Source organism: Sminthopsis crassicaudata, chromosome 5 (assembly GCF_048593235.1).
Source record: "Sminthopsis crassicaudata isolate SCR6 chromosome 5, ASM4859323v1, whole genome shotgun sequence".
Classification (NCBI taxonomy): Eukaryota; Metazoa; Chordata; class Mammalia; order Dasyuromorphia; family Dasyuridae; genus Sminthopsis; species Sminthopsis crassicaudata.
In genome coordinates this window covers 249,808,267-249,830,894 of record NC_133621.1, presented here as the reverse complement: position 1 = coordinate 249,830,894, position 22,628 = coordinate 249,808,267, and the positions used below count along the sequence as shown (strand labels likewise).

At 32.7% G+C, this 22,628-nt stretch overlaps 1 protein-coding gene across 2 annotated transcripts in view; it reads right to left on the bottom strand.

Moving 5' to 3' along the window:
• LOC141544517 (GLIPR1-like protein 2) overlaps positions 1-18,691 on the bottom strand; it is an 84,512-nt gene extending 65,821 nt beyond the window's left edge. Inside the window, exons 1-3 of one of the 2 annotated variants that reach the window (XM_074270791.1) lie at positions 18,466-18,691; positions 13,452-13,697; positions 1,712-1,815 (exon numbers count right to left, since the gene is read on the bottom strand). In XM_074270791.1, the coding sequence (XP_074126892.1) occupies positions 1,712-1,815; positions 13,452-13,697; positions 18,466-18,633 (518 nt within the window). In that variant the 5' untranslated portion in view covers positions 18,634-18,691. The remainder of the gene's footprint in view (positions 1-1,711; positions 1,816-13,451; positions 13,698-18,465) is intronic. The other variant, XM_074270792.1, reaches the window with a different exon arrangement.
• Positions 18,692-22,628: the final 3,937 nt, after the last annotated feature.

The window sequence follows — 22,628 nt, the reverse complement described above, 5'->3', positions numbered from 1 at the left end:
TTTTTAAAAGTAATGGTTGTTTAACAGCTACATAGTAGAAACCAGACAAAATTATTTGGTAACAGTTAAAAATCTGAAAAGTATATCAGTGAACATACAATTTTAACATGCAGTAAGAAATGGTGAATATGAAAAAGATTTCTATGAAATGTTAAGGAATAAGAAGAACTAAAAGAACAGATTATAACAATGCTAACATCTACATTTGAGAAATCTTAGCGATTCAACTAAAAAGTTAGTTGAAACAATAATTTTAGTAGAGTAGCAAGATATAAAAAAAAGATATAGTAAAAGATAACCCATTTAAAATATCTGTAGACTGTATGAAATATCTGGGAGTGCATTTGCTAGGAATTACATGAAGGTAATTTTAAACACTTTTTATACAAATAAAGTCAGATTTAAATAATTGAACAAATATTCATTGTTCACTGGTAGTAGGAACTAATATAATAAAATGACAATTTTACCTAGTCTACTTATTAAATAAGTACTTATTCAATAATATCCCAACTAAATTATCAAAAAATTACCTTATTAAGCTAGAAAAAATAATAAAAACTAATTTGGAAGACCAAAAGGTTAAAAATGTCAAAGGAATTAAAGAAAAAAGTATAATGGAAGGAGGTTTAGCAGTACTATCATAAGGCAATAATTATCAAAACTGTCTGGTACTTCATCTATAGAATGAGCTGGAGAAGAAAATGGCAAACTACTTCAGAATCTTTGCTAAGAAAACTCTTAATGGGATCACAAAGAATTGGACACGATTAAAACAACTCAAACATAACATACTCTTATCTTCCCTTCCTGTTTTCTATAAAATTTCTATTTTTGAAGCTATTTGTGTATCTACATTCTATATAAGTTTAATGAAGTTAATGCTGAAGGCCCACTGACTTTTTATAATCAATAAGCCTGTGCTCTAGACATAAATTACATCTGCAGATTTCTATCTCTACATGCTAATTCATAACTGTCTGTACTAATCAATGATCCTTTAATAATTTTTTAAATCTCAGGTCTTTTCCAATATTGGGATTTTTAAGCCTATGACTTAAAGGGTTCCTAGAAAATAATATTTTAATATTCTGCTATTTACATAATATGAATCCTCAAACAAAAATCAATATGCCTGCACTTTTCCCCTAATACTATATTTTTAAAAATATATTTTACATTTGCATAGCATCCTACAGTTTATAAAGTATTTTCACATATGGACTATATAGAGTTTGGGAAAACAGCTCAGGAAAATATATCGGAATTTCTAAATATTTAATTATTTTACCAAGTTGCTCTGGACTCACACACAATAACAAAAATGATGACAACCACCATCACCACAAAAAATAATTAATAACAACAATAATCACTGGGTCACCAATTTTCTCAATGATTTTTTCTTGAAATTATACTGGATTTTGGACAAAAGTAGCTCAGCACATCAACAGGAATATATTCAAAGCCTCTCTTCAGTAAGGTAGGACCTAACAGAGATTGCATTCTGCTGACATTCATTGCTATTACTACTTTCTACTGACAGTCCTAGGCCACAACTAAACCACTGTAAAATAATATGAGGACTACTTTTGTCGATCTTCACCAATAGTTAGTTAAACTAAGCCATGGAGGAGCTCTAATCTACATGAATATATAAAATTACAGTTTAGAGGAAAAAATATTAAAACAATAATTATAAATAACTTACCTTAGTGCATAGTTACATATGAAATGTGCTGCATTCAGAACAGTTCCAATACTAGGGCATTCAATAACAGCACAGCCAATTTTATAGGTAGTATCCCAAACAAGCTAAAAGACAATTTCAAAACAAGACATTCAATTTAATATTTATGGTTTACTATTGTGGATGGACATGAAATGGGTCACAAACTTTAGCATTTGTATGTCAGGAAGAAGAGAATGTTGCTGAACAAAAACTAAAACATTGTTCTGAGAGTTGCTTAATGGATCTAGTACAAAGAACTAAAGTTGTTTAAAAACTGAAACAGCTAAGGTATCCCCTATCAGAGGGTCCTTGAAGTAATATAATATATCCCATATGGTTAACATTACCCAAGAGCCTTTTAATTAACTTACTTGACAAAACACTGCTATCCTAATCTAAAACATTCTTTTATGATGGTCCTTAAACATAAATAACTTCCAGGATTAAGCTTGAGAACATATAAAGACTACTTTATCATATTTGTCAGATTCTGGCCAAAGCCTAAAAATTCTTCTTAAAGACTGCTTGTAAATAAATGTGCCTGTAATGACCTAGATTTCAATTATAATGTGAAACTACTATAGGCAAAGCCTGTATTTGGCCTAATCCAACAGATGTGACTTTTTATTTTTCCTTTTTAAAAATTCAGTCATCACTCATGAACCACAAAATCCATTGAAAAATACTTTAATAACTGAAATTAAAAGCACATGCTGCAAGAATTTTTTAAAAAAGATATTAAATACAACTACCCTTTGTAGTCACTGAATTAGGAACTGAAAGAAGTATTAGCAGCAGGCAACAGGAACTCAGGAAAAGAATTACCACAATCTTTTCCATTCAAGTTTTTATAATTCTAATCAACAGAATGTTTAAAAAAAATAATGAATGTCATATACATTGTAGTTAAATTTCCTTTTTATGTAGAGAATCAAAATATATTGCAATGCAAAGGACAGTATCATTTTTGGCTACTAATACCTCTTTTAGGATTAAAGAACTTACTGAATAACATCTAAGGTCCTACTTAAGTAATAGATGAAAAGAGGAAAAATTTGTAAGAAACTGGAAAGAACTTTGAAAGAATGGAACGCGGGATCCTTGATGGCAGGAATGGCCAATTTTTACCACCATTATTTTACCTTCCACATTTCTCTTAGCTCTCCTCTCACATAAAAATAAAAGCCACACAAAACAAGTCCACACAGTGACTATGCCTAAAAATGTATATCTCATTTTACACCACTGTCCATTGTGTCTCTTTGAGGGATGATGATTAAGTGGCACAGAGAATAAAGCATTAAGCCTGGAATCACAAACACTCAAGTTCAAATTTGGCTTCAAACAACTAGTAATTTGTGACCTTGGGCAAGTTACTTTACCTCCATTTTACCTTAACTTCCTTATCTATAAATGGGAATAATAACAATAATAATAATAATAGTAATTCCCAGGTAATTATGAGGATCATTTGAGATAATAATTGTTGAACATTTAGCACAGCTTCTGGTACATAATTAGCACTATATTAATATTAACTATTATTATCGTTGTTATTATTAGTTCACAGGGTTTTTGTGAGAATCAAATGAGATATTTGTAAAGGACTTAGAAGAATATCTACATTTTGCTGAAGAATGGAGCCAAGATCATGGGGAAAAAGCTAGTATGAAATCTGAGATCTCTTCAGTTTCCCTCAGAAATAACATTAATTCAAGGGTTTAAAAGAACTCTGCAAAAATAAAAGTCACAAAAATTGAATGAGCCAATTTTTCCAATCCAAGAGAACTCAGGACTTCGGGAAAAGTCTGTCTCACTTCTGTAAAAGGGGAGCAGAGTCCAGTGCAGGAAGTGTCCAGACAAGGCAGAAGGAGGCTCCTAGACACAGCACAGAATTAGCAACTCAGTCCTGACACAGCAATCCAGTAGTACAGAAGGCCAGTTGTGAGGCCTTCAGTCCCAACATAGGAGCAAATTGCTAGTCCTGAAACACAGGGCACAACAAATGTGATTAAACTGGATCAGTGCAACACGATGGTCAAGGTACTAGCACCTCAGTCCTGGAGCAGAAAGTCAGTGACTAGGCTTCTAAGAAGAAGCTTGGGACATTGCCTTCTCTGCCTCAGTAACAAGGTTAACTTAAAAAATGATTAAATGACAGAAAAAAGCTCTGACCATAGAAATCTACTATGACAACCAGGAAGATCTAAACACAAATTCAGAAGACAAAAGGTCAAAATATCTACATGCAAAACTTCAAAAGGAAATATGAATTGTTCCAATTAGTCTTATTGGAAGATCTCAAAAATTTAAAAATCAAGTAAGAGAAGAAAAACTGAAAAAAACTGAAGAAGAAAACTGGGAAAAGAAAGAAGAGGTCTGTGCAAGACAGAATCAACAACTTGGAAAAGGAAGGACAAAAATTGATTGAAGAAAACATAATTGGCCAGATAAAAGAAAAATCTACTAAAGAGAACATTTCCTTTAAGAGTAGAATTGGCCAAATGTAGAAGGAGGCATGAAAGTTAATTGGTCAAGTTAATCAGTCAAACAAAATCAAGAGAATAAAAAATTGAAGAAAATGTAAAATACCTTATTGGAAAAACTAATCTGTCCAATAATTTTTTTGGACTACTTGAAAGCCATGATAAAAAGTGCCTGGACAGTATTTTTTAATAAATTGGCAAAGTTTTTACATTTATAACCTGGTTGCTTGCTGTAAGGGAAGGGGTGAAATAAAACAATTTAGAACTCAAAATCTTACAGAAATGAATGTTGAAAACTACCTTTCAGTGTAATTAGAAAAATAAAATACAACTGAATAAAAAAATTTCAAGCCCTGATATCCTAGAACCAGAGAGTAAAACAGTCATTGAAATAATCCATTGATCACTTCCTGAAAAAGATTTCAAAATGAAAATTCCAAGGAACCATGTAGCCAAATTTCAGAATTATCAGGTGATGGAGAAAGCACTGCAAGAAAGAAACAATTCAAATATCAAGGAACCACAGAATAGAATATTCCAGATGGTAAAAGAGCTTGGATTAAAACCAACAATCAACTACTCAGCAAAACTGGGATAAGAACTCACTATTTGACAAAATTTGCTGGGAAAATTGTAAAATAGTATGACAGAAAATAGGCATTGATTAACATCTAACATCCTATACCAAGATAAAATTGAAATTATTTATCCATAAAGGGTAATACTGTAAGAAAATTAGGAAAGCAAGGTTTAATTAACCTGTCAGATCTTTGGGAAGAATTTATGACCAAAGAAGAACTAAAGAACATTATGAGAAAATAGACAATTTTGATTACATTAAATTAAGATGTTTTTGCAAAAACAGTACCAATGAGGCCAAGATTAAAAGGAAAGCAGAAAGATGGGAAACAATATTTTATGGACTAGTGTATTTGATAAAGACTTCATTTCTAAAACATCTAGAGAACTCATTCAAATTTATTAAAATTCAAATCATTTCCCAATTGATAAATGGTCAAAGAATGTGAACAGACAACTTTAGATTCATGAAATTAAATTTCTACTCATAGGAAAAATGCTCTAAATCACTATTGATTAAGAAATGCAAATTAAGACAACTGAGCACCACATCACACCTGTAAGACTGGCTAAGATGTCATAAAAAATACAATCAATTTTGAAGGGCATGTGGGAAAACTGAGACAGAAATGCATTGTTGATGGAATTGTGAAATGATCCAACTATCCCGGAGCACATTTAGGCACTGTGTCAAAGGGCTATAAAAATGTGCATATCCTTTGATCCAGCATTGTCTCTAATGGATCTGTATTCCAAAGGAATCATAAAAGTGAGAAAAATGTTTGTAGCAGCCTTTTTGTAATGCCAAGGAACTTGAAATTGAATGGATACACATCAGTTGGGGAATGGTTGAATAAGTTTTGGTATATGAATATAATGGGATATTATTGTTCTTTCTTTTTTTCCCAAGCTTTTTATTTTTCAAAATATATGTGTGGACAATTCTTTAACATTAGCCCTTGCAAAACCCTGTGTTCCAAATTCCCCCTTTTTCTGCCACGCTCTCCCTCAGATGGCAAGTAGTCCAATATATGTTAAACATGGTAGATATAATCAACCTGTCAGCTCTTTGGGAAGAATTTATGATCAAAAAAGAACTAAAGAACATTATGACAAAATCGACAATTTTGCTTATATTAAATTAAAATATTTTTGCAAAAACAAAACCAATGTGGCCAAGATTAGAAGGAAAGCAGAAAGGTGGGAAACAATGCAATATAAGTATACATATTAAACAATTATCATACCACACAAGAAAAAAAAGAGAAGCAAAATAAAATGCAAGTAAACAACGAAGAAAATAGTGAAAATGCTATGTTGTGAATCACACTCAGTTCTCATGCTCCTCTCTCTGGTATAGATGGCTCTCTTCATCACTGAACAATTGGAACTGGTTTGAATAATCTTAATGTCGAAGACAGCCATGTCCATCAGAATTGATCATTGTATAACCTTCTTGTTGCCATGTATAATGATCTCCTGGTTTTGCTCATTTCATTTAGCATCAGTTCGTGTAAGTCTCTTCAGGACTCTCTGAAATCATTCTGTAAATAGGTCGTTTCGATGAAAAAAAAGGGAAAAATTTGGAACATAAGGTTTTCTAATGTTGAAAACTGTCATTTTATGTATTTGGAAAAATTAAGTACTATATAAATGAATGTTGAAAACTATCTTTACATGAATTTGGAAAAATAAAATATTATTGAAATTTTTTTTTAAAAAGTTATATCTTACAGAACTTTGAAGAAAATTGAATAGAGATGGAAAAATATATCTTTTTCACAGTGGCAAGTGGTACTTTAACAAAAAAGATCATGTATTAGAACATCAAAACGTCACAATCAAATGCAGAAAGGCAGAAATATCATTTTCATTTTCAGCTCATGGTGCATTAAAGTTACATGTGGTAAAAAAAAACAAAAACATGGAAATAAAGAGTAAAAATTAATTGGAAACTAAATCTAATCCCAAAGAATGAGTGGGTCAAACAACAAATCATAGAAACAATCAATAATTTCACCCAAGAGAATGAAAACAATGAGACAACATATTAAAACTTATAGTATGAAGCCAAAGCAGTTCTTAGGAGAAATTTTATATCTATAGATGCTTACATGAATAAAATAAAGAGATCAATGAATTGGACATGCAAGTAAAATATAGAAAAAAGACAAGTTAAAAATTCCCAATTAAATACCACATTAGAAATTCTGAAAATCATAGGAGAGATTAATAAAATTAAAACTAAGAAAATTATTCAAATAAAACTAAGAGCTGATTTTATGCAAAAAATCAATAAAATAGATTAACCTTTTTAATCTGTTTAAAAAATTAAAAAAAAAGGAAAAAAAAAACAAATTACTAGTAACAAAAATGAACAGGGTAAATTCACCACCAAACAAGAGGAAATTAATGCAATTATTAGGAGCCATTTTATTCAATTGTATACCAATAAATCTGACAATCTAATGAAATGGATGAATATTTACCAAAAAAAAATTGACTATCAAGATTAATAGAAGATGAAGTAAGATATTTAAATAACCCCATTAAAAACTGAATAAGATAATTTGAGGGAAAATTTCAGGATTAGATAAGATTTATAAGTGAATGCTACCAAATATATATTTTAAAATTTTATTTTAATTGAAAAAACAGTAAGAAAAAAAAACAAGGAATACAAAGCAAAATAAGTGTTGCCCATTAAGCCCATTCCTGATGTGAATAGGTTTACAGAACTATGAGCCCTCCTTCCTAACTAATGCCTATTCTTCCTCTGCACCTCATTTATATAACATGATGATTACTATTCTTACTTTAACTCTACCAATCTTTCTTTTGAGTTGCCTTATTGTTGATGTGAATCTTAAGCATATTGTATATATTTCCCATGTAAAAAACCATTTTGTCCATATTCCTTAAAATTGATCTTTGATATTGGCTCATATTTTAAATTTTCTGTTAAGTTTGGGTTTGATTGATAGAAAGTTCTGAAAATCTGTAAGTTCATTGAATATCCATTTTTAGTTCTTTTGATTGTTGGTATGTATATATAATTTCAGGATTTGTGGTTTTTTTGTTTGTTTCGTTTTGTTGTGGCTGCTGATAAGTCTTGCATAATTCTAATTGTTCCTTCGGCATATTGAATTATTATTATTTTTGTTTCTTATTTTCTTTTTGATCTGGGGGTTTTAAAATTTGGCAATAATATACTTGTGTGTTTTCCACATATATTTCAATAATATTCCTGTGTGTTTTCTTTGAGGTGGTGATTGGTGGATTTTTTTTCTATTTCTATTTTCCCCTCATGTTCTATCACTCCTGAATAATTTTCTTGGATTATTACCTGCATTATTGTGTCAAGTTTCTTTTTTGATCCCAACTTTCAAGCAGCCCAATTATTCTTATATTTTCTCTTGATCTGTGGTTCAGATCTCTCATTTTTCTTATAAAATGTTTCACATTTTGTTCTATTTTCTCATTCTTTATAATCTATTTTATAATTTCTTGGTCTCTCATAGCTTCACTAGTTTCCTTCTTGCTCAATTCTAATTTTTAAAGAGCTGTTTTCATCTTTGAGATTCTGTACTTCCTTTTCTAATTAACTTTTTTTCATAATCTTGTTTTTCTTGGATTTGTATTGTTTTGTTTTAGATTTTCTCCAATGTCTCTCATTTGATTTTTAAATAATTTTTTGAATTATTCTATAAATTTTCTTTTTTTAAATTAATTTTATAATAATAACTTTTTTCTTTTGACAGTACATATGCCTGACAGGTATGTCCTATAAATTTTTTCTGGGCAGGGTGCCATTTCATATTATTCTTAGTGGCAGCTGCTGTTTTTCTTTTCTGAAGTGTTCTCCACTGAAGATGAAACCTGGTCTTCCCTGTTGCCATATAGTGTCTCAATGGTGGGATTCTTTCTTCTTTGCCAGTTCATTTTTTATTTTTAAAGAAGAGCTATTAGTGTAAGGATCTCTAATCCTGAAGGGGGAGATGGTGCTTCAAGTTTCCCTTCAGCTTTCCCCTCTGATCAGAAATCCCAAAACAAGGGCTCCAATCTCCTGCAAGTGCTCACTGCCAGCAGTCCCTGACCCATTGCTTCTGTACTCACCAGGTATTGGTTCCCTTTAGCCCAGGGCCGCATCTCTGCAGCACAGCTGCTCTGTATTCCCAATCTGCACTGGTTCATTTGTCTTCCAGGACTCAGACCTCAGTTGACAAACAGTCCAGGAAATGAAAATTTCTATGGTTTCTGCTGAGGCTTCAGCCACCCTTAGCTAGCCCAAGAGGTCTGAACTTGATGTATCTGTGGAGCAATCATGAAGATGTTTGCACTTCACATAGGTTAATTCCCAGCTCCTAGTTTTACTTCAGTTCTTCTTGGTTGTACTTAGAGGAATCCTGTTCTGCCTCAAGTCTTCTTGTTTGTTTGTTTGTTTTTTTCACGAGTTTTTGTTGACTCTGAGGCACAATTTTTTTTTTTTTTTCTATTTGTGGGGGAAATCTGGAGAACTTGAAATTTATCAATCTACTCCACTATCTTCCCAGATTCCTTCCCCTACTAAACTTTTAAAGAATAAGTAATTTCAATATTATATAAACTACTGAAAAAGAGAAGAACAAAAAGTCCCACCAAATTCTTTTTTGTGCCACAAATATTGTGTTGATACCCAAACAAAGATGAAAAACTTTAGAGAGTATAAGTAGTATCTATCTAAAACCATCAGCAAATTTTATATGTTAAAAAAAATGTAAACTAGAAGCCTTATCAATATGATCCCAATAAGGGGTGAAATAAGAATGCTCATTATCACCACTATTATTCAATCTAGTACTAGAAATATTAGCTTTAGCAATAAAAGAAAAATAAATTAAAGGAAGTAGCAATGGGGAAATAAAATTATTACTCATTGTAGATGATATGATGCGATGTTTAAAAATCAGAGAATCAACTAAAATAATTAAAAATTAAAATAAAAATAATGAACAACTTTGGAAGAACATTGTACACAGTAGCAGCAACATAGTATGACAATAAATAGGATAGATTTAGCTCTTTGTAGCAATTCAATGATTCAAGACAATTCCAAAAGACTTATGATGAAAATACTATGCAGGTTAAAGCATAGTATTTTCATGTTTTTTAAACATTTTTTTCTTTCTAGTGATTTTCCTCTTGGTTATGATTCTTCTTTCACCACATGATTAATGTGGAAATATGATAAATATAATTATACTTGAATAACCTAAATCAGATTGCTTATTGTCTTAAGAAGGAAAGAAGGAAGGAAAAATGGAACTCAAAGTCTTATGAAAGTGAAATGTTGAAATAAAAAGTACTCAACAGAGATTAATTTACAAGGAAGCAAAGAAAAGATGGATAATTTTGACTATAATCTTTTCTATTATTGAATATGCTTTCTTGAAATGGAAATTTATTGTTATATATTTTGAATCCTCAGTGTTCTGCTGGACACATGACAATGTCTTGTTTTATTTTTCCTTTTCTTTCTTTTTCTATCCTGTTTTTTATTATTTTATACTTAATTAAAAAAATTTTAAAAGTGAGTGTTAAAAGCTTTCTTTACATGTATTTGAGGAAACAATACTATTAATATTCTCAACATTTTATTGTGGTTGTGAGTACTTGCCTCCTAGTAGTTGAGAACTGTTGAGTTTAATAAACATTATCATAAAATATTTGATAGTTTCTGAATCTTATATACCTAATCTGTTCCATTGGTCAACTTTTTGTCATAGAATTTCAGATCTGATAAAGCTGGCAACAACCCCTCCCCCTAACAAATTATTTTATAATTATTTTAATTATTTCCTTCAAGATTATTGAACTCTTATTTCTCCAGATGGATTTTATTATTTTTAAAGAGTTCTATAAAGTAATTTCTTTGACTTTATTGGTACTGCAATCAACTTTAATTTAGATACAATTGTCATTTTTATTATAGTGTCACTGCCCAGGCATGAACAATCAATACCTCTCCAATTATTTAGGTATGTCTTTATTTCTGTGAAAAGTTTTATAATTGTATTCATATGATTTTTGTTCATGTCTTAGGAAGTGGATCTACCAGACAGTGATATAATTTCTGTAGTTATTTTTAATTATATTTCTTTTTTTTATTTTTTTCTTTCTAGAGATAGTAAGTACTTTATGGAAAGGCTTTTTTCTCCCATGAATATATTTTATATCCTGCTACCTTGCTAAAATTACGTTTGAATTAATTTTAAATTAAATCTTTAATGTTCTCTGAATAAACCAGTATATAATCTGCAAAAAATTAAAATGTTTTCTCAATCTCAATCATTCCCCAATATTTTTATTATGTTATTATTATAGCTTCAAGTTCTAATACTGTATCAAATTAGAATGGTGACAATGTATTTGTCTTACTTTTTCTCTGAACATATTAAAAAAGTCCCTGGAGGTTTTCTATTACAGATAAAGCTAATAGTTGATTTTAGATAAGTATTTTAAAATATATTAAATAAAAGTCTATTCTTTTGCTTTTTAATGACTTCAATACATGTTTCCCTACATTTGTTGATATAATCATATGATTTGGAGTTATTAATGGTCATCTCTTATACTTAAAATTTTTATAATATTGAAGGAACCTCTGCATTCTTAACATAAATACAACTTGGTCATCACATATAATCTTTTTAATAGGTTGTTGTAGCTATTTCACTAATATTTACTAGATATTTTAAATACATATTTATTAGAAATGTTGGTCTACAGTTTATTTGATTTTTTCCTTAATCTAGATTATACCATATATGTCTCATTGAAGATTTGTAGAATTCTTTCTTTGAAGATTTCTTTGAAATTCAGGAATTAATTTTTCCTTCAATATTAGAGCAAATTCACTTTAAAATTTTTTATAACTTTTTATTTTTCAGAATACATGCAAAGATAAATTTTCAATATTCACCTTTATAAAACCTTGTATCCTAAAATTTTCTGTCCCTCTCCATCTTTCCTCCACCCCTAGAAAGTAAGTAATCTAGTAAAGGTTAAACATGTTCAAATTAACTTTTTTTGAAAGAATTTTTTGATATCTTTCTTTTTTTTTTTTTAATTTTATTTACAAGTTGGTAGAGAGTAGACAGGACATTGCCTGAGCTCTCCCCAGCTTCCCTCAGAATCAATGCTAGATCAAGCCTCTGAATGGATTTTGGAGCAACAGAACCCACGCATATTTGGAGTATAATAATTTTCTAGCTTAAGATATCTTGGAAGGACTTTAGGAAATGTGTGTCTCATTGTACAGGAAGAAATATAGCCTAACTCAGGCCCAGCATAGAGAGGCCCGGTGCAAGGGATGCAGGGAATCTAACAGGAAGCTCTTAGCCAAAATACAGCAGCACTGTTTACTCTACTCTGGTTAGAAGGCCAGTGAATCAACAGACTATTTCAAGAGCTCCAATGCAACTACAGAAAGCAAATTGTGAGCCTCCAAACTCCACAATAGTAGGCAGGATTTAGCCAAGCCCACCCAGCTCAGTGGGAAAGCCTGCAGCACCATCCTAGCACAGTCAGTGAGAAATCCCTGTTTTCCCTGCAAAAGAGCTGGGGATAATTTCCCCTCTGCCCTAACAGGAGAGCTCACCTTTTAAGAATAAGCAAAAAAGATTAGAGGGGAGAATTGAAGTGAAGACAGAGGCACCATCACCTTACCACACAATTAGAGGTATTTATACTAATACTTCTCATTTTAAAAAAATGAGTCAGCAAAAAAGAAAAAAACTCAACCATAGAAATGTAATTATGGAATAGGGAAAGCCCAGGTTCATCTTTAGAGGAGAAAACTGAAGTAAAAAGAACTTCTTCTACCCCAAAGATAATGTAAACAGTTCCTGAAATGATGAAGACAGAAAGTTATAGCTGGTTAAGTCTTTGAATGAATTTTGAAGGAATTTGGGTTTTAAGACAGGACACCATAAATTTCTAAAGGAGAAACATGATGTTTCAGTAAGATAATTCTTATCTTTCCAAGGCATGATGAAACTGAAAGAAAAATTGAAATGAAGTCTAGACATAGTACATATATGTCTGCCATATACTACCAGAGATTCAATAAAAATTTAAACTAATTTTAATGCACTCCAGAAAGATTATAGTATAACTTAGTGAAAAAAAAAAAAAACATCAAATTTCTGAGGAAACAAAACTATAGAACTTAAAAATAACTCAGTGAGCCTAAATAATTAATGCATAATTTATAATGCATGATGTACTCCAGATAGTAGAATAATATTAGACATATACAATTTACAGTTTTCCTAATGTTTGAAATCAACATTATAAGAAGTCATTTTATTTTCTGGGATTCTAAATTGCTTTTAAAGATGTGCTTTTCACTTTTTTAATGGAGAAAAGGTTAATGATATTTAACGCATCTTGAGTTTTAAATATATTCTTTAATAAAATATAGATTTTTATATAAATTATTTTAGTCTATAGTTTTGAAATACTAAATACTAAAAAATAGTTCTACTAGAATTTTTACAAATACTAATTTCATATACTTAAGCTACTAAAAAACAATGCCCTGTAAGTCTTATCAGTAAGAATTTAGGTACGTCAGAAATTTTCATATTAACAATATGATGAAAAATACATACCTGAATATAATGAGAACACACACCTGAACATGTGTTATTTTCATAATTGTAGAACTTGGATTCACTGAACCAACTTCTGATAGCAAGAGTCGCAGAATATTCATTATCAGGTCCAGTCCATATGTTTTCACCAAGGCCATTAAAAACAGGATGAGATTTTCTCAATTGTTCTAAATGAGTATTACTACCAGGAACACATTTCTTTGCCCAGGCTTTGGCAGTCTTTGCCAAACCCTCATCCCAAGTCTGCAAACCAAAACAAATAAATTTTAGTCATGCTTTAAATTATTTCAGAACTCTAAAATGAGATTATATAGTTGGTCAGAAATGAGAGCAAGTGTCTTTTAAAAGCCCAAATTAACAAGAGTGCAAAAAGGCAAGAAAGGATAATGTAAGCCTAAAATTAAAAATGAGGGATTAGATTGGAGTATTTGAAGGGGAAAGGAATAAAGTAGGAGAAGGCGAAATTGAAACAGTATTTTTTTTGGAAGGGGAAGCTACAAATTATAGGGGAAAACACAGTAATAAAAGTAAATTCTCAGAATTTGGAATTGGGCAGGAAAGGGTAATTAGTATAAGAAGATATGGATGTTTTACTATAAACAAAACAAATCATAAAGACACACTGACCTAACAAAAGGGGTGAAAAAAATACAATATAACATAGTTCAATGAAGGCACAAATTTAACAATTATGACTTTAAATGTGAATGGATTAAACATCTCTGTTAGAAAAAAAAAGAATGGAGTTCATGAACTTTTAAAAAATTGCTTTATTTGAAAAACACATTTAAAATATACTCAAATGGATCTATGCTCTTACCAACTTGAATGTCTTTTTCAATAATGCATATTGCAACCCATCCATGCCTTCCCATGCTGGGTAACTTACCTATGTGTCTTTTACCACCAGGTTTAGGTACCTTTCTTCCTTTACTGAGATGCATTTAATCCATATCTAGTACCCAATTAAAATCTTGTTAGCTGTTGTCTATTAAACTCCAAAACATTCTTTTTTCTTTAAAGAGTTCTTCTTTCTTTGAAGACTGGCTCACAGTCTCTCCCTCTCCTCAACTCAACTCTTGCCATCATATGTGTGTATTATGTAGGTTTATGCCTATATATGTATGTTTGTGTGTATATGCATACATACATGTGTGATGGTAAGAGTAGAGGAGATAAATCACAAAACCATCTTACTAGATCTATAAATTTATGTTACATAATCTTAACTGGACTCTAATTGTTGGAAAGCAATTCTTTTACATCTCCTTAATTGACTATCTCACTCTCTACAGTGGTTCTTCCAAATCTTTTTACTTTTCTTTAAACCCCTCCTTAACTCTCCATTCTTTTTTGAGAATGACTTATTTTACTGAAAAATTAAAGCCATTCACAGAAAACTCCATCTTTTCTCATCTCATTCAAATATATTTTCGTACTATCTCCTCCTTCACTTATGTGTTAAATGAGGTAGTCCTTCTCCTTGATGAGGCAGATCTCTTTTGTATGTAAAAATGGTCCCAATTCCATCCTCTCTTCTCCAGCAGATTGTCCCCTTTACCATCTCCATTCTACTTATGTTCAATCTGTCAGTTGCTATTTTATTACCTACAAATATGCCCATGTCTTTCCTATCTCCAAAAATGTTCAATTTAATCTATTCTGCTAGCTACTATCTCATATTTCTCCTACCTTTCGCAGTTAAATATGCAAAAACTATTTATAATAGGTACCTCCATTTCTTCTCTTCTCACACTTTTCATTGTCTACAATCTGTCAACCTCATACAATCAAAATTGCTTTCTCCAAAGTTACTTAACTGTCGATTTCAATGCCCTTTACTTAATCTTCATTTTTCTTGACTTCTCCACAGTATCTGAAATTATCAATTACTCTTCTTCTTGAAACTTCTTTAGGTTCTCTCCTACCTATGAGATTGGCTCTTCTCAATCGCATTTGCTATATCTTCATCCAGGTCTCCTTTTAATTGCAGGTGTCTCTACTTTTAGCCCTTTTCTCTATTCCATTTGGTAACCCCTCAACTCTTAGATTAAATTATTATATCTTATGATAACAATTTTCAAATCAATAAACTGTTCAGGGCTAAAACTCTTTTGTGATCTCTAGTCTCATGTCTCCAAATTTCTTATTGCATATCTCAAACTGAATGTCTCATAAGGTGTTTTACACTCAACAGGTCCATAAGTTAACTCTTCCCCAAACTTTCTCCACTTCCTAACTTTCCTAATGCTTTTGAGGGTATTCTCATAGGCACCAGGCTTGAAATTTAGGTATTATCTTTTCTCTCATCTCCAATATCTATTAAGCCTGTCAATTATACCTTCATGACATCTTTCTTATATGATGCCTTCTCTTCTCTGATTCTGCCACTACTCTAGTACTCTCATCACCTAACACCTGAATTATTACAATAGCCTGCTGTTTAGTCTTTCTACCACAAGTCTGGCTCCATTCCAGGTCATCCTCTGTTCAGATATAACAGTGATCTAAAAGCTGACCATATCACCTTCTTATTCAATAAACTTCAGTAGTTCCTTATCACCTCTGAAATAAAACAAAATTTTCCATTTATTGTTCAAAGTTCATAATCTAGCTTTGCACATTCCTCACACTCTACATTTCCATTTCATAAAGTATAATCTGTGATCCAGAGATACTGGTCTTTTGTGCTTCAAACATCTTCTGACATCTAGCAAACTCCTATGCCAGGAATAATTTTTCTCTTCATCTCTGCCTTCTGGCTTCCTTGAAATCCTTTTTTTTAACAGGAAGTTTTTCCCAGCCACTAATTCTAATTCTAACTAGTTCTAATGTCTTCCCTTTGTTGTTTATTTCCAATTTAATCCTGTCTGTTGATTATTTGTACAAAATTGTTTGCACAATGTTGTTTCCATTAAATTGTAAGCTCTTAGGAGTAGTGACTCTTGTTTTTCTTTGTGTTCCTAGTTCTTTAATATAACATCTGGCACAGAGTAGATGTTTTACACACAAACACACACACACACACACACACACACACACACACACACACACACACTTACTGGTTGACTTAAGTTCATTGTGAGAGTTCAGACAACAAACAGAAGATCTTCTTTATTTCTTCTAACATTGGGAGGATAAACTGTGAAGCATTCAGACTATGTACACATTTTCCTTTCTTCTCATCATGCAACTGGCCAATCTTCTTTTTCATTTAATGATATTCTTTATACCAAATCTTGTTCAAAGTTTCTTATTCATTACAACAACTTAGACTCACATCTCTCATTTTTATTACATTAATTTCAAATTCCTTAAAGAATGCAATGTTTCATGACTTGATTATATAATATGTTAGTGCAATATTTGTATTAAAAATATGATCCTTTTTCTGGAGAAAGTTTGAGGTCATTAAAGAAACTATGCAATTTGCTGAAGGAAATTCAGGCCACTTTTCATTTCTTTTTTTGATTAGAAGCTCAACTTAGTTCAACTATGTAACTGCATATTATAATATTATAATATTTGCAATAGATATTTAAATGCATATTATAATATTTGCAATAGACATTCTCTCTAGACTTTTTTTTTTCCTATGTGAAAGTTAAGCCAAATTCTATAAAATAGTAAAAATCTATAACATATTGTAGAGTTAAGTGTAAGTAGTGTAACCTCATCTACAAATAAAAATTTCTAGGAGACTTCATTATCTAAAGGGAAAGGGTTCATAACCTGGATAGATTTCAAGATGATTTAACTTAAAAAAAAGATATTTTAATATAACATTTCTTACTTGAGGTAAGAGCAAGATCATTTATTTTCATCCAGGAGCTCCTGGATACAGGGCTGCTATAAGCTGACCATTTAAATAGTCTGGCCAGTACACAAAGCCAGTGACATCTGGAGCTTGACAACTAACTAGCCTTCAATACAGAGGTCTCATCTATTATTTCAATGATCCTAGGGATAGTTAACATCATGGACCACTTGATCGCTACTTGCAGACACGGATTTGTTGTTGCTCGTCAAATTATATAAGTCTTCTTCAGTTAATTTATATATGGCAAGGTATACAGTACACCTATTCTATCCTACCCTATAAATAACTGAATATTCCCACAATTTTCCTCCAATGGATGGGAAGTGCACTGGCCTCTTTAATTGTGCCCCTGGAATGAACATCTTTCATCATACTGATAATGGCATCCTGATTGGACTGAGTACAGATCTGCCTAAGGTTCTTAAAACCTTGTTTCCTGATCTTTGATGATGACTGAGTTATTAATACATAAGATTTGGCAGCCCAGTAAAAAACTCAAGTTTCTGGGTTTTCGGTGGCCTGGGGTCCAGCAAAACAATTCCACCAAAGAGAAAGAGACACCACTGAAATCACACATCACTAAGAGGGATGTCTGATGTATCATGAGATTTTTTTGGCTTCTGAAGAGAAAACAGCCAAACTGGGCATCATCCTGGGGTCCCCTAACACACTCAGGTGACAACCCATACAGTTTGAGTGGAGTCCCAATAAAGAAGGGCATCAGTTTCCCCATCACTTAGTACACAGGAACTGGCACATAATAGGCAATTAATAAATATCTATTGGCTAACTCATCTGTAAAATGTTAAACTATGGGGACTATTCTCAGAATAATGCTCTTAAATGCTTAAAATAAAATTTAAGATTAAGAAGGAAATCAATTATCCTGAAATACAATCATGTGACAATCCTTAAATATTTTTAGTATTAAATATGTGCTAATTATATTTAACATAAAACAAAAATAGTAAAATATTTTTAAATGGTCAAAAAATATATTTTAAAGTTAAACACCTAGGGACCCTTGAGGATCTCTAAGCTCTCTTTTCGAATTTCCAACTGTTAACTGAGGTAGGGGTAGGGGAGTTGAGGGGTGAAGAAAGAGTTTAGGATCACTCTCTTAGCCCTCCTAGTGCCAGCATCCCAGAATACTCAGCCTGAGAAAAAACTGGGCTGCATCTGCGCACTCACTATGAACTGGGCATTGGCTGCGGGTGGTGTAAGCTGTGTCCGAAGCAAATTGTGCATCTCCACACATTCATGGATAAACTCGATGTCATTGATTGCTGGGACGTTACTCTTCGATAGGGCTTTGACTCTGAAGATTAGAGGTAATAAAATGATCAACCAAGGCCTCATGGCCTCAGCTTGGCAACTATACCAACTATACCCGGAAGTTCCTCAAGCCTGCGCCTGTGCAAAGGTACTAAGTCTCTGATTGGACAGTTCTTTCCCTGCCCTCTCAGGCCCATCCTTTCCTTGAGCTTCCAAAGATTTGATTGGAGAGCAGTCTCACCAATGAGCTAAATTTCAATCGGAAGGATTCTTCCAGCAGCAGCCCTCCCGGCTCTCAGGCTATTCTAGACCCGTTCAGAGTTGGAAGGCTTTGATTAGGCAAAATACCTTGAACTCCCCTCCTCTCCTGCTCTACTTTGCACCTGTCCCAAGTTCCCTATACTTTGAAAGGCATATCATTCCTACGTGCATGACCCTATTTAACTTTGTTGATTGCAAACTTCTTGAAAGGAAACATTCTAAGGCAATGATTCTTCACCACTGGTCCATGAACTTTAAAAAAAGAAAAATATTGTATTTCAAGATAACTAGGTTCCATTATTATTATATGGAATTTCATTTTTGCTCATTTAAAACATTTTTCTGAAGAGGCCCACAGTCTTTACTGGACTGATAGTATTATGTCGTCTGTGACAAATACATAAAATTTTAAGAATCCTCATCTAGACAGCCCCACATTCAGCCTTTGGGCAAATCCTTTAGAACCTATATTATTTCCAGCTACAATATAAAGTTTCAAATTCTTACTCTAATAATTTTATTTTTGTTTATTGATTTTCTGTGTAACCTCAGTCCTCAAACCCACTGGTGCATGGGTCTCTTTTCTTTTTGTTAAAGATTGGCCAATGTGAAGGGCTGGATAGAGTTGGCCAGAGCAGGAAGGAAAAGAGCTCTTTAGTTCTCTTTCAAGTTTTTAATCTCTTCAGAATTTTTCAAGGCAATTTGGGTGCTTCTTTCATTTTCAAGACAGAAAATGGAAGAAGCCCATCACACTTAAATTGCTGAAGGAAAAGACTAGAAAGACATGAAAGGAATTGGCAATTTCCATAATGTCTCTTGTCCTCAGCTTGCTACTCTAGACACATCAGGGAATTAGCCCCTATGTGAGATCTAAGATTCTTTTGATTGAGCTGAGTTACTTCTCTCAGAATAGGAGAGCTCCTTCATTCTGTATTATCAGGTTTATATTCTCTTGTGTATACTTTCTGTAATTTCTGTTTTACTATGATTTGGATTAATAGGTATCTTTGATAATTGCTATGTATGATAAAGGAGTCAAGCCTTGTATCTGGAGGGATCTTCCTCTTGACAAAGAATTAAAAGTTAGAAGTTAGCCTGAACCTGTAAATCATATCTCCTAGATTAAAAACATTTAAGGGAGCAAATAAATATAATTCTAATCCAACAGAATGCTAACCATTGGCCCCAAATTTGAGCTTCCCCGATTAACCTGAATTAAAAGTCTTTCTTAGAGAAAGGGAGGAGGGAAGAGGCTAGAAATGTCTACTATGCTTCTATCTAAGCCACACAAGAACATCTATATGCCATATGTGGGAGCTTACCCTTGACATATTTGTAACCTGGGATTCATTTGCACAAGATTCCCTTTGCAAAGTTGTCCATTTGCTCAAAAAGGAACAATGACATCAGGAGAGTGATGTCTTGACTTGCAAGTGAATTGAATTTAAGTGAGGCAGAGCTGTCCAAAGTCATCTGCCTTACTCTTTCCTCCAGTCATAGTTCATGACCACCAACTATGAACCATAATTCTTAGGCTATGATCCCCTTAGAGCTAGATAAATCTAGCAGAAAACAAAAAATAAGGAGGACAATAATGTTAGATTGTTGGGAAAAACGATTTGAACAACTTACGGTGACATAAATGGGAATATTAAATTATACACATATATATGTATGTATATATGTATATATATGCATATATATATATATGCATATATATATATATATATATATATATATATATATATATATAAAATGTCAGTCAACAAGCATTTATGAAGTGGGTATGAGTTACTAAGCATTGTACTAAGTGTGAGAATATTTCTTTCATTGAAGTAACAGAAATTCTAAAAGTGGAGAAAAACACGAATATAATTGTGCCATTCTCAGACACACGCAAGAGTAGATAGAAGATAATGTAAGGGGGGTGGAGCCAAGATGGCAGAGAAGGCGCATGCAACTTTCTAAGCTTCTCTCATAACCTCATGACCAATTATTAAATTCAGCCTCAAAAATAGGGCCTGACTGGTAAAATTCATGAAGATTAGAAGTACAATTTGCCACCCAAAGATAATCTGGAAGATCGCCAGAATAGTTTTGTCCTGAGAGGCTGGAGCAGATCAGTGCAAGCAGGGAGATAGGAGAGATTAGCGTCCAGAGCAGACCAGGGGCAGAGGTAGCTTCTGTGGCTAGAAAAGTTATAGAGAAGACATAGGCTGACTGTTCTTCCTTGATTACAAAGTAGTAGACCAGGAGAAAAATTAAAGCCAAAGGTAGAGGATACTCTAAAAACACCAGAACCTAACAAGATCTGGCTATACCCACCCAAAACCAGAAGTGACTCAGCACAGACCACAGCACAATTGTGCAGATGTATTCCGCAGCACAGGGCTCTAGTGAATAGTCACTAATCTGCATGGCAAGGGTCGCAGCTCAGGACAGCCTCTAATCTGTACAGTAGGGGGCTTGGCCTGGGGCAATAGAACTTCTGTAGGGCCACTGTTTTTTCCTGGGCAGAGCCACTTCCAGTGCCTTGCCGGACTATTCCCTGGGCAACTGCTAATATCCATAGGCCCACAGTGGGCTTTGGCTTGGGGAAGTTACACTTTCACTGCTCAGCCTCTAGCCCCAGAGCAGTCATTAATCTGCACAGCAGGGTTCTTCATAGGGCACTTCCACGGTCCATATACCTATCCCTGTTCTGAAGAGGAAGCTGGTAACCTCCTGGCCCTGAAGGCAGACCCTACAGGCTTTTAAAAATGAGTAAAAAAAATTAAAAGAACTATTGGTTGCTTCTATACAAAAAGAGAGTAGGTTTTCAACCCCGAGGAAACAAATAGCAGACAGTCTCCAGATAATTGTTGGTCCCCAACACAAAAGGCTCTCCTAGAAGAGACTATTAAAAATCTTAAAATAGAGCTAAAAGAAAAATGGGGAAAGGAAAGAGAAGCTATGCAAGAGAGTAACAACTTTCTGAAAAGTGAATTGGAAAAGGTAAAAAACTCCCCGGAAGTGCAGGAAAACAGAATTTGTGAATTGGAAAAGGAAAAGAACTCCCAAGAAAGTAGGATTTGTGAATTGGAAAAAGAAAATAACTCACTAAAAAAAAATAAAAAAAAAAATAGTGAAATGGAAAAAAATTCCACAGAGCAAAAACAACTTATTTAAAAACTCAATTGGACATATACAAAAAGAAGTAAAAACAGCTAATGAAGAAAATAACTCATTAAAAATCAGAACTGAACAAATTGAAATGAATGATTCATTGAGACATCAAGACTCAGACAAGCAAAACCAAAAAAATGAAAACTTAGGAAAAAACATCTACTTGGAATTACAACAGACCTGGAAAATAGATCTAGGAGAGATAATATGAGGACTATTAGACTTCCTGAAAATTATGATGAAAAAAAAGAGCCTAGATACTATTTTACAGGAAATCATCAAAGAGAACTGCTCAAATGTAATAGAACCAGAGGGTAAAATAGGCATTGAAAGACTTCATCAAACACCTTCTGAAAAAGATCCTAAAATAAAATCTCCAAGGAATATTGTGGCCAAATTTCAGAACTATCAGACAAAGGAAAAATATTATAAGCAGTCAGGAAAAAACAATTCAAATACCAAAGTGCCACAATAAAGGTCACTCAAGATCTGGCTGCCTCCACATTAAAGGATCAAAGGACCTGGAATCTGATATTCTGAAAGGCAAAAGAACTTGTAATGCACCAAGAATAAACTACCCAGCGAAGCTGAGCATTTTCTTCCATGGAAGAAGATGGATATTTAATGAAACAGATGAATTCCATTTGTTTCTA